This window comes from Erpetoichthys calabaricus, chromosome 6, assembly GCF_900747795.2.
Source record: "Erpetoichthys calabaricus chromosome 6, fErpCal1.3, whole genome shotgun sequence".
NCBI classification, from domain to species: Eukaryota; Metazoa; Chordata; class Cladistia; order Polypteriformes; family Polypteridae; genus Erpetoichthys; species Erpetoichthys calabaricus.
In genome coordinates, this window is record NC_041399.2 from 123,942,717 (window position 1) to 123,955,056 (window position 12,340).

General features: G+C 39.6%; 1 protein-coding gene across 4 annotated transcripts in view; it reads left to right on the top strand.

Moving 5' to 3' along the window:
* wnt9a (wingless-type MMTV integration site family, member 9A) overlaps positions 1-7,420 on the top strand; it is a 521,355-nt gene extending 513,935 nt beyond the window's left edge. For all 4 annotated transcript variants that reach the window (XM_028803901.2, XM_051928898.1, XM_028803905.2 and 1 more), the window contains one exon: positions 6,303-7,420. In XM_028803901.2, coding sequence (XP_028659734.2) covers positions 6,303-6,779 — 477 coding nt within the window. In that variant the 3' untranslated portion in view covers positions 6,780-7,420. The remainder of the gene's footprint in view (positions 1-6,302) is intronic.
* The last annotated feature ends 4,920 nt before the right edge of the window (positions 7,421-12,340 follow it).

Consider the following 12,340-nt stretch of genomic DNA (forward strand, 5'->3'; position numbering starts at 1 on the left):
GGCTCATTCACACAGGTCTGTGGGATTCGTTCCTCCATGTTCTCCATTCCTCAATCCTAAGGAGGATTTTTTTTCCAGTCTGGAAATGGAAGGTTTATAACCATTGTCCTTATAATCAAATGCATATGTCGGATGCTATGATTGAGGCATGTAGGACACTCACAGCATCAGATTGCCAAGGGTGAATCAGGCATGCCCAGAGGTATTTCCCTGACTAAATTGCTTGGGAAAATTTTTTGTGCGATGTTGATTAACACATTTGGCCCAATATCAGGAAAATGTGTGATCAGAGTCTGTAGGAAAAGGCAGAATTTTGTATTGTATTTATATTGTCTGTCTTAAGTACAGTAATTGCTTGCTTTCCTGAAATGAGCAATTTTGTGTTTGAATTTACTGTATTAAATACACTAAAATTTCCTTGCAATACAGTGAAAATGTGTGTCTAAGTACTTGCATTCCACTCTGTTGGACTCTGTTAGTGATTTTAATTGTAGTCAACATTTTTATGATGGATTACAGGAAATATCCTGTAGCATTGAACTTTAGTAGGACACAGGCACTGCACTGTGAAACTGATCAATATTTGTGCTACAAGTCGGCGAGAACATTTGTAGGATTTAGGCAAAAAGAGGCCCTGTAGCATGACAAACCTTACCAGTCTTGTCCATGTAATTTCCATCCATCCATTATCCAACGCGCTATATCCTAACTACAGGGTCACGGGAGTCTGCTGGAGCCAATCCCAGCCAACACAGGGCACAAGGCAGGAAACAAACCCCGGGCAGGGTGCCAGCCCACCGCAGGCTTGTATGTTTGCTGCCCAGTAATAAAACTGAAAATTAGGTAGAGCCATGCCACCTTCTGCCTGAGGTCTTTGTAGGGTCGCTCTTCGGATACGTGAGTGTTTTGAGTTCCAAATAAATGAGGTTATAGTTGAATCTAATTGCTTAAAAAATGATTTATTTATATTTATATATACAGCATCAAGTCACAAGTACACTGCAGAGCTATAGCATGTCTTTATGTGAAAACAGCAGTGTCAGATGGGATAGGATCGTGAATGCAACTGAGAGAATGAAACTGAATTTAAAAAAAAAAAAAACAAAGCTAACCTTTACAAGCATCATACATTTACACCGGCTGTTACAGACTGGAATCAAATGTATGTTTTTATTCTAAAATAGTAAGGATAAAAGCAGCTCACTTCTCAAAACGGACTCGTCGGGGATTGAACCCGTGAAGATTTGATTACCAGTCAACAGTTGATACCGTTGTGCCACCAAAGCAGTCGTAGTAAATGCATGTCAATGTCGCACCCTAAGGCAGGTTCTTTTTCTGCAGTTATATTTTTGAATAAAAGCACACTTGTTCTGTTATATTTGTACCTTTTGTGAAAGTGTTTCTTTGATATTTGGAATTCAGGCTTCACACATTATAAACTTCATGTTTACATTTTGTCAATTATTACTAAAACATGAAAAACGTTTCTGTTTTAACAATGTTTTTACATAGATCGTTGTAGACACAGAACACACATGAAATGCAAGTGTTCCAAATAACGATATAGTATTTATAAAAGGTGTGATTTTGCTTGACTTCTCACTCTATACAACTCCAAGCAACTAACACGCAGGTAAACAGACTTGAGCTGAGAAAACTGTGCAGTGGTGGTGATGTGATAGCAGGCTGCTTTCTGTTTGCTGCTTATCCACACATTTACAGGACAAAGGACACTGACGGAGAGGTGAGAAGCGATTTAAGGTGGGACGGATCTATGAGTTTTTTCGTAGGCTCTGGTAATTCTAGTGTTAACTCAGTACTCTTATTATTATCATTGCAATGGCTCCTCATCGAATATTAGGCTCAATCAGGTGATATTTTATTTGTCCTCAAGGGGAACATATTTACAGAAGCTCTAAAAAATATACTTATAATAAACACAAACAACAAAAAAGATCACACATAAAAAATGTCTTATTTCTTCGATAACTGAGAGCTGCTGCTGTCAATAGCATGCTTATAGGTGACAGTAAGATGAGGTCAAACCTTCTCAGATTGTAGCACAGGTTTATATTTAAAGTCATTAACATTTGACTAGAACAGGTCCAGCTTGGAGTGTCCACAAATAGAACATGATGATAGAAGTCTGTTTCCTTGTTTGAAGTCACCAGTATTTGGAATGATTCATTATTAAAATTTTGGTATAGAATGAATCATCTCTGTGGCAGTGGCAGTCTGCATTTTAATGTCTGTATCACACATTTAGTTTTAATCGTAATAAGCTTACTATTTTACCATTGCTCATTTATATAAATCTCTAGTCCATCCGCTGCTTTTTCCACTTCATCTGATGAAACCCATCCAGCATTAAAATAGCATCTAAAATAAGAGGTTAAAGCCAGATCTTAAAAAACTTATCCCAGTACATCCTTTTTTGACTTTACCACATCTACTCAAAATTTGCCCTACCAAAGTTAAACTTAACAGTTTTGGTCTTTGTATCCTCGCTCTTCCAAAACACTGAGAATTGTATTATATTATGTTCAATTACCTCTACACCCTCAATTCTATCCTGGTTATTACAAAATATTAAATCTAGACAGGCCTCTCCCTGCATTGGTAGTCTGTTAAAAAACATCTCTGAATACCACTCCTGCTCTTATGCTTCGCTATTTGTAGGGTTAGCACAGTTAATATTTGGGTAGTTAAAGTTCCACGTGACTATAATATCCCCCTGTAATCATTTTGAATATTACTAAAACGATGTGGATTGAAATTACGATCTGCATTGGACAGTCTATAACATACTCCTAAAACAAGGCCTCTTTCCCTAATGCTGTCCAGACGAAACAACTTGTGCTCACTAAGATGGGACTCATTAAACTTCATAAGTGGAGCATTATTTTTGTGATAGAAAATTTGAGTGCATGCATTCTGAAAATGTTTATTAAAATAGTCAAAAGATAATGAAGCAACCACTGAACAGTTTGCACTAAAGTTATAATATTGTAAAAATAAAATTATTATTTTTTTTACAGATGCTTACTTGACCGCCAGTGCTACCACTTGCCTGCAAATCACTTTAAATGATATTTTCCAGTGCAGCTCTCTCATATTTATAATTATTACATTATTTTCCTTATAATATTTTAAAATTATTTCAGTATAATATAGACTGGATCTCATTCAAAAATTTTTTCTGTAAAGCTTCTTTATAGCTTCATCTGTATATGAATGTGTGCATGGTAGGCATATTTGCAAAACTACCAATTTAGTAATCAATCAACATTACTAAAGGGGAATGGGGGCTAGACCACATGCACACATTAATTTTATGCTGCAGCTTATTTTTGTCATAACACCACCTATATACACTCTGGCTACAAAATAAAATGGCATTTATCTTCATATATGGAGTTAAGTCACATATACCAGTAGGAACAATAAGACAGAGTGGGTGTATAAAGTATGTTTTCCCTGTGTTTATTTATCTACTGTCTTCCTGAATTGTGGAAACTTTTTGCAGTGCCATTTTTACATTGTGTTTGTTAAAAAAAATTAGAGCCTCTTGTGACAGGCGGCACCAGGAGGAGAAGAGCCAAAATGGCCGCGGGCTGGAAGTCCCTCCCTGTGACAGGCACGGGATTGGGTGGTGTGTCTTGCGTACCCTCCGATGATTAGATGGAGGCGGGACCAAGGAATTCCCATCTCGTGCTGGGGGGGAGACCCGATTGGGCCAGAGGAAGAAGCTCACAGGAAGCAGTCAAAGCAAGGGGCTGACAGACAGGTAGGCTCTGCGCCGGCTGACTTCCTGTCCTTGCCTGTAGTGCTGCGTGCGCTGGAGGAGTCCCTTCAGGCCGTAGCTCCGCTGTTGCAGGTGCTCAGTACACTCCGTGCGGACCTGCAGGAGCTGGAGGTGAAGGCGGGCGCGTCATTACAGACGCTACATGCTGCGGTGGAAGGGCACGTCGCTGGATCCTTTGGCCGGAGCTGTACAGCGGGGAAGGTAGGTAAAGCTGACCCCGTAAAGCATAAGGGAAGATCCAACCAAAGGGGCTCGTGACATTTGTGATCGGAACCAAGTAGGTGGGTCTCCAACAGCGGATGCGGCGGTGCAGGCTGTTCGCGAGGTGAGGGGAGCAACATCGAGAGGGCAGGCAGGACAGGGGCTGATGAGTTCCCTGGGTCCTAGCGCCCGGCGCCCCCAGTCTGCGACAGTCTCCCGTCGGTCTTGATGGACGCAGACGGGAATGGGTCTGTGCGTTTCTCATGCGCAGACCCAAACCGTCGTGGCGTCCAAGAGTGATAGGAGGAATCGAGGGGTGAATGCCGGTTCCTCCGATAGGAAGGGACATGCAGCTGGGTGCGCACGTCCAGGGAAGGGCCAATCCCCAAAGTCAGCGGAGAAGAAAAGAATGCAGGCAGTCCTGTCAGTGTCGTCATCAGGAGGGACACAGAACCCGCGAAGGGGGTGCTGAACAGGCAAATTCCGGGGTCCCTGTCAGAGGGGGGAGCGCTGCCAGTGCGTGGCACAGAGGGATGCCAGGGAAGGGTGTCCAGGCAGCGGCTCTGCCCCCTTGTTTCTGTGTGTTGCAGGACCGGACCCGGGACGAGCAGTAGGACCTGCTTCATGGGAAGCCGGCCCTCATCGGACGGACCGTCTGGCAGGAGGACACTTCGCTGGCGATGGGGTGCCACCACATCTGGTGGAGGCTACAGAGGGGCGAGTGGCGCTAACAAAAGGGGCGCGGCAGCCTCGGAGTGGGTGCCGAAGGAGTAGGCCCCAGGGTGCCAAGTTGGACCCCGGCACTTCAGGAATAGGACCCACTTCAGGGGTGTGCCGCTCCTACCGATTGGTCTTCGCTGGCTGTGGGGCACTGTGGCACCCGGCTGGGATTCCTACCCGGCCAGGATGCCCGGGGAGACAGGAGGAGGGTTCATACCTCCTCCAGAACACGAGGGAGCGTCCGCCCTGGTTGTATTGGGGGCAACGGGTACAGGGCTTGGAAGCCCAACCCTGTAGGGACCCATGGTCACCGCCAGGGGGTGTCCCCCTGCCTGAAGGACCCTGGACCCCAGTACTTCCGCCACACCAGGAAGTGCTGGGGGGAAGAAGAGAGGGAACACCCAGAGTGCTTCCGGGAGGACAGCAGGCACTTCCGCCACACTGGGGCGAGTCCGCAGGATTGCCGGTGCACACCTGGAGCACATCCGGGTAGAGATAAAAGGGGCCGCCTCCCTTCATTCAGGTCTGGAGTCAGGTGGAAGCTGGAGTCAGTCAGAGAGAAAGAGAGAAGGAGGCGGTCCGAAGAGGAGGCAGTGTGGTAGGCCTGGACTTGGGGTTTGTGTTGCACTTAAAGACTTGTAAATATTAGTAGTGTAAATAAACGTGTCCGGGGCTCATTCCACACTCTATTTAATCATGTAGCCTCTACATCATGAAGTACTCTGCTTGAACACCAAGTAATCTCCGAGAATCATAAAGCATGTTTCGCATGGTGTTAAATCCACACAGCTAAAGGATTTACTGTTTCTCTTTCACTCTAGTGCCCCTATGTATGCTGTGAAGAACTCTTCTTTTAAATCCCCTCTTCAGGAGAAATGATGAAAATATTTCATTTTGGAGAAAGTGTTTTACATAAGGCAGTATTCTGTATTATAGATTTTATTGTAGATAGATAGATAGATAGATAGATAGATAGATAGATAGATAGATAGATAGATAGATAGATAGATAGATAGATAGATAGATCATTCAACCATTTATTAATGTATCTTAAATCACCTTGCTTTCAAATAATCTTCCTGAATCATGAGACATTGATTTTGGATTGCCTCTGTATGTTATATTACTTTCTCTATATTTCAGTACTCTTTTCTAGACATGAACTTGGACGTCCAGAACTATGAAGGAAGCCCCAGTTGTTCTTTTAAAGATCTTCAACACATTGTTCCAATGAAATGTATGAATTCAATTAAGTTAAACAAATGACTTGTGCAAATGAAGATTTTGTAATATAATACAGTTCTGTTATACTATATACTATAATTTGACAATTGTGGTATTGTTATTACTATACAGTAAGTCAGGGTTACTTTTTGCTATCTCTTGCTCAAGCTTATTGACCTTGCCCAGGTTTGGTACCTTCCATGCCAGTAATGCTGCCGAGGTTTGTTCCATTCCTGATGACCCTGAACTTTATTAGTAGGTTCAATATTAAATAGATATCTTAAAAATTCAATTTTTGTCAATTTTTATTGCTACCACAGCAGTAAGCAACCATCTTTTTTATTTCCTTCAGGTAATCAAGGCTGGAGTGGAAACTACATGTAAATGTCATGGTGTATCAGGCTCCTGCACTGTTCAAACCTGCTGGCGGCAGCTGTCACCATTTCATGAAATTGGCAAGCAACTCAAGCAGAGGTATGAGACCTCCCTTAAAGTGGGCAGTATCACCAATGAGGCAGCAGGAGAAGGGGATATCAATCCTGCCAGGATGCAACCCTCTTTGGCACCCAGCGATCAAATTCCAAGGACAACTGACCTCATTCACACTGATGATTCTCCAAGCTTTTGTCGTATTAGCAAATACTCACTGGGCACATCAGGAAGGAAATGTTATAAAGACAAGAATTGTGAGAGCATCTGCTGTGGTCGTGGATATAACACTCAGAGCCGTGTTGTGACAAAACCATGTCAGTGCCAGGTTCGTTGGTGCTGCTATGTGGAATGCAAGCAGTGTACACAACGAGAAGAGGTCTATACCTGCAAAGACTAGTGCTGAGCCACCTATAGTGATCAAATTACCTTTATTGAAAAATAGCTATGAGGGTGGGAAATGATTTCCTCATATTATCAAGCAGTAGGTATTCTAAAAGATTTTTGAAGCAGATAAATCAGTGTAATTAGTTCTAAAAATTCCAAGAACCCTAGTGTATCTCTCTGGTGTGAAGAATTCCCACTATTGTCTGAAATAACCACCCTTAACACATCAAAAATAAGAAAAGACAGATCAGGTGCAGTAATTGGAATACATCCAGACTTTTATTGGACCAGTAATTATTCACAAATCTTTGAATCAAAATGAGAGTAACCAGATATATTTTAAGTAAAACACCTTAATATAGTGACAGATTTAGAGGAAAAATAATCAATAATTGCACAGACAAGAAAAATTGTTTAATTTATATCAGTCTGACAAGAGATTTAAAAATAAATCTCTAAAATGACTTTGTATTGTAACAGGGTATTAATGAGTTTTTGGGCTTTGTTATTTGCCACTTTTTCAAGTTTGACCACTAGGCCACACATACCATGTTGGTACTGTGAGGCTTTTGTCCTGGATTTTTATTGCTATTATACAGTATATTCTTTAACTTTAATGGCACATGACAAGTGCTTTTAAATGATGTCACTCCAATTTTCTGTTGCATTATTATTTTACTAATCCTGTGCTATCACTCTCTTCAAAATCCAAACTGACATGGCAGAATGAGTTACACTGTGCAATGCAATAATTTAATGCTGAGCAAGAAAGGCGTAAAGCATAAGTATCAACTTAAAAATATTTTATGTGAAGAGTGATTGTATTATTGTAAAAAATTTTATTAATCAGAAAACCAGTATGAATGAATCTTACTTTCATTTCATTTCACCCCTTATGACAGAATATTTCAGAGTGCTTCTCATTTACATGATCATAATAAATTAATCTTAACATATATACATAGATAATAATTTATTTTGAAGATACTACAGTTATTCTTGACAATTGTTTCCTGAAAAAAACAAATCTCTTTGGACTAACATGTTTGTTTGTTTTTTTTTGTAAGTCAAATTGAGTCTAGCTGACTTAAGTCAACTGGTTACTGAACTATTTTTAGTTATTGAACAGTATGTTACAGGGATGCCTCATGTCCACAATTACAATAGAATTATATGATTGTTTAATCCTTGAATCTACTACTTAAGATGCCATTAACTGTATCAGCTGTCTATATGCTTTATAATGGCACAGACCCATGACTTTTAGTTTGTCTATGGATACTTAATAACCTCCATGAAATGCATTGAACTGAGTAGGAATACCAGAGGAAGAAATGATTGGTGTTGTGCTTTAAGAACTTGTAGTTAAAAACATTTTGTCTTGTGCAGAAGTTAATTTTGTAAGACTTTATTGATGAAATGAAAGGCATTTGGTTAAAAAGTAAAATGGGCATAGGTCTCCGTAATATATTTTCAAGTAAACCTCCAAATTTAGAGAGTTCATGATACAAATGACGTACAGTAGATTCTTTCATTCATATTCCAGACCTATGTATTCCAATGTACTTATTTTACAGGATTAGAACCTATTCCTGCAGAACTGTATACAAGTAAAGAAAACCTCTGGAAAGGTTTGGTACTCATTCTCACATGTTCAATCAGACTTATTTATGCTAGGCCAATTTAAAGTTTTTAATTAATGTATTCAAAATAGTTTTGGGTTGTAAAGCAGCCATAGCACAAAAAGAAATTCCATAAAGATTAAGAAGAAGTATGGCAACCCTTTAAAGAAAGGTACTGAATTTGAACCCAAGATTGTTCAGCTGTGAAGCAGCACTGCTTACTACCACACCACTCCACAACCCTTTATATTATGCTTATAATATGTGTATAATATAAAAATATTTTATCAGTAACTTTATTTGAAAAGCATTATTGTTCAAATTTGATTTTACAAATTATTTATATTTAGATGAATGTTACTAATTTGTTCTACAATTTATTATGCTTAGATTTATGTTGAATATTATGCAAAAGTGTAATAATGGTTCTAGTTGTGAAAGAGTTAACAACATAGTAGTTTATAAAATAAGCTAATCCATTGCAACTAAATGTTTTACCTTGGTAGCACAACTGTAAAGTGTGCTTGACAAAAGTGCATTAAGAAAGCTGTAGTGACAAATGTGCTGAGCATAGTACATTCAAGGTATTACATCACCTTTTGTGAAAGGTATTCACAATTAATGTTTACCAGAATGCATGCAAAGCAGTCTTCTCAGTGGCGCAGACAGTGGGGTGGCTTTTTCCATCTCAGACAGTCACTGTAGACAAAAGTACAGGAATTTAATTTAACAAACACAAAAACAACAAAATGTTTTTCAGTTTGTTACAATGTTATTAGCTTTTTTGTGGTAGGCTTTTGCCTTATGATGAACTGCCTCCTGCTTTTAAAGAGCTTTTGTCTACTTTTCCCTTAGTGCTAGAGGCTTCCAAATCATGATATTTCCAGATTAATCACTGCCAGCAACAATTAATAGTAACATATGGATTGGTGTAGATGTAAACTTTTTGCAAGTAATGTGGTGGTCCAAATTGCGCAATACAATTACCCTTTTATTTGCATGGTTTTGTGTTTTGTCTCAATTTGTGTATGGTGATTCTCCTTGCATTATATTAAAATATCTTTGCAATAAATACATTTTACCAATGAAAATCACAATACACAAAATCAAAATTATATATATGCCATGTATGTATATTTAATTTATGCATTTAATAATTTCTCCATCACATATACCTATACAGTATATGTGATAGAGAAATTATTACCTTGTTGGGGGTGATAGCTCAATACATGGCAATTAGTTGTTGGGTAAAGTACTTAAAATAAACTAGACATGTCCCATTTAGCAGCTGTGTGCTGACCTTCCAGCACAGTCATGCTTGCTTCTATTTGTGAAGCCAATAAATTGCTGCCTAATGAAGTTGGTGTTGTGAGAATAGTTAACAGAAATGACAAGTTTCTGATGCCCCTTTCTTTTTTTTCCATTCTGCTGTGATATGTAAAACACAAGACATCAGACAGACAGGCTTCTCTTTGTTTGTGACATCCAAAACACCTGTGTTGCTTATTTCTCATTCCTGCATTATATGTATTACTCCTCCGGATGAGCATTCATTTTTTGTCAGCTCTCATATGCACAGAAGTCTGAGCTGTGCCACAAAGGAAATGCAAGCTGTACACTCCAGTATCTCACAACATGACAAAGGAATGGTTTCCTTGCACAGAAAGGTTGCAGTTTTTAAATTAAAGATGAAAGACCAAGACCATGACTGCAGACAAAAGTTACTAATTTTGTATCTCCGTGCAAACGTGGAGAAGGATGATTTTCTCATATCTCTGTTATCTCCAAAGCCTGGTCACAGTGGTTTCCAGCTTCAAGTGGCACTTCTATTCAGATTGAATTGGCTCACAAGATATACTCTAAACGATCGGATTCTTCCAAGCCCTGCGTCTTAAAATACACCAATGAACAATGTGTGCTGACTGAGAGCTGTAAGGTGTCAGAGATTATCCATGAGGGAGCCTGCATTAAGTTCTTCCCTGATTTCCCTGTGGTGATGGAAAAGGTGAGTGATGAACCCGTTGATGAGAAAAGTGAAGAAACTTGGTCTTCACTCTTTCTTTATATTCCTGGCATCACTGAAGCTCTGTTTGGGCAACTGTCACTGGATTTTTGGTTCTTCTGAGAATTCAGTACCAGAGGCTGCCTTCCAAAGTAACAATCTTTTAGATTTGCTTTATCTAAGGATTCAATTGAGCAGAAAGAACTTGAAGTCACTGACTGTGTCTTCTGATTAAATAATGCTTTTTTTCTTTACTGAAAATCATTGTTTGTTTTGTGCTGTTTCAGTTACCTGCTATTTACTTGACAGAGGCTTTGCAAAATAAACTTATCTTGGATTTGGTCTGTGGAATGGAGTGAGCAGAACGTTTAGAGGGCTATGATTGCTGTTCATTCACATCGCCAGGTGTCAACGTCAGATTCTTCTTCTACTGTCTGCTTTTTAAGTTTGTATGGTGCTTTCTAGTTGCTCTTATCCTCTCGTTTAGCTTAACTGTTACTACTTGGTCAACTGAGGAGGAGGCAGGTTTACTCTCCCTACAGGAACAGGCAGGTTTACTCTCTCTTTAACTCTTTTCCTCCAGGGGATTTTGCAGATATGTGGGAGGGGTAGTGAATCCTGTACTGTGCTTTTGGGTCCTGCTAAGTGTTTACTGAGTGACATGCTGCTTCTCCATTGCAGCCAGTTTACATCTTTAGATTTTCTTCTTCTAGCTATTTTCTGTTCTCATGGAATACTCAGGGCCTGAATGCCCCAAATCGACATTCATGAAGCTCGATCTTTTCAACAATTGCCCTATTGACATTGATTTACAGCAAGAAACTCACTTAAGGGCAACCAACGTTAGATGCCGCCAAAATACGTATTATAAGGTCGCTGTTTCCTCGTCAGCTCCTATCAAAAATTGCAAAGTACTTATTTCCATTAGAAAGAATGTAAAGGTGAAGGTTACTGCAGCTTATGGTGACGATAAAGGCTGTTTTTGTTACCTTTTCACAGAGCTTGGAGGACAGTAAATTATGTTTATAAGCATTTATGTACCAACTGCATATCAAGTGTCTTTCCTACCTAGTCTACACTACCAGTTTCTCAGTTTTCATGGCTTTGACTTGCGTATAGGCCCTGATGCAAAGAGAGTAATGTACCTACTTATTGACAGGATCCCTTGTACAGCCCAGATGTGTACCTCACTCAACCTGGTCCATTTGTAAATTCTGTGAAGACCTCAGTCTGATAGATATCTTTTGTGTTGTTTATCCATTGGACAGGGAATGCTCCTTTTTTCTCCATACCATAAATCTCAGTCACAAATTGATTATTTATATATTTCTCTATCTTGGGTCAAATTTATTCTAGACCCCTCTCATGGTCCTCCGCAATCTCAGACCATAAAAGGGTGGAGATTCAATACATTGCTTTTAAATTATAGACAATTTTTGATCACTTAAATTGAAGTGAGTTTTGGAGAAAAATACTGGCTATCAAGCCCTGGATCCAAGACTTTTTCATTTATTTTTCATTACATTCTAAATGCTGTAAAAATGAAAATATATGCTGAACTTGATTCCTGGCTTTCTAATTTGGAAGGCCCCTGCTTACTAGAAGAAAACCTAGAAAATAAAATAGAAACTGTTAGGGCTGTGCTGAATGCACTCCTCTTACAATGGGTGTAATTCCAGATCCATCAGACTAGGGCTCACTGTTGTGTCTCTGGGGCTAAGCTCAGCAAGCTCCAGGCCCTCTGGCATCCTGTTTGCTGCTATCTCTGCTATCAGGACTGAAATTGGTTCAATTACTAATGACCCCAAGCACATAAATAAATTTCAAATATTAATCATATTTATTTTCCGAGAGCCTATGCCGCCCCCATCTCAGTCACATGGAGTTACTGGTTAAAGCTGTAAATATTTTTCACAATTCTTTTAACTTCAGTAGTATCCCGACAGA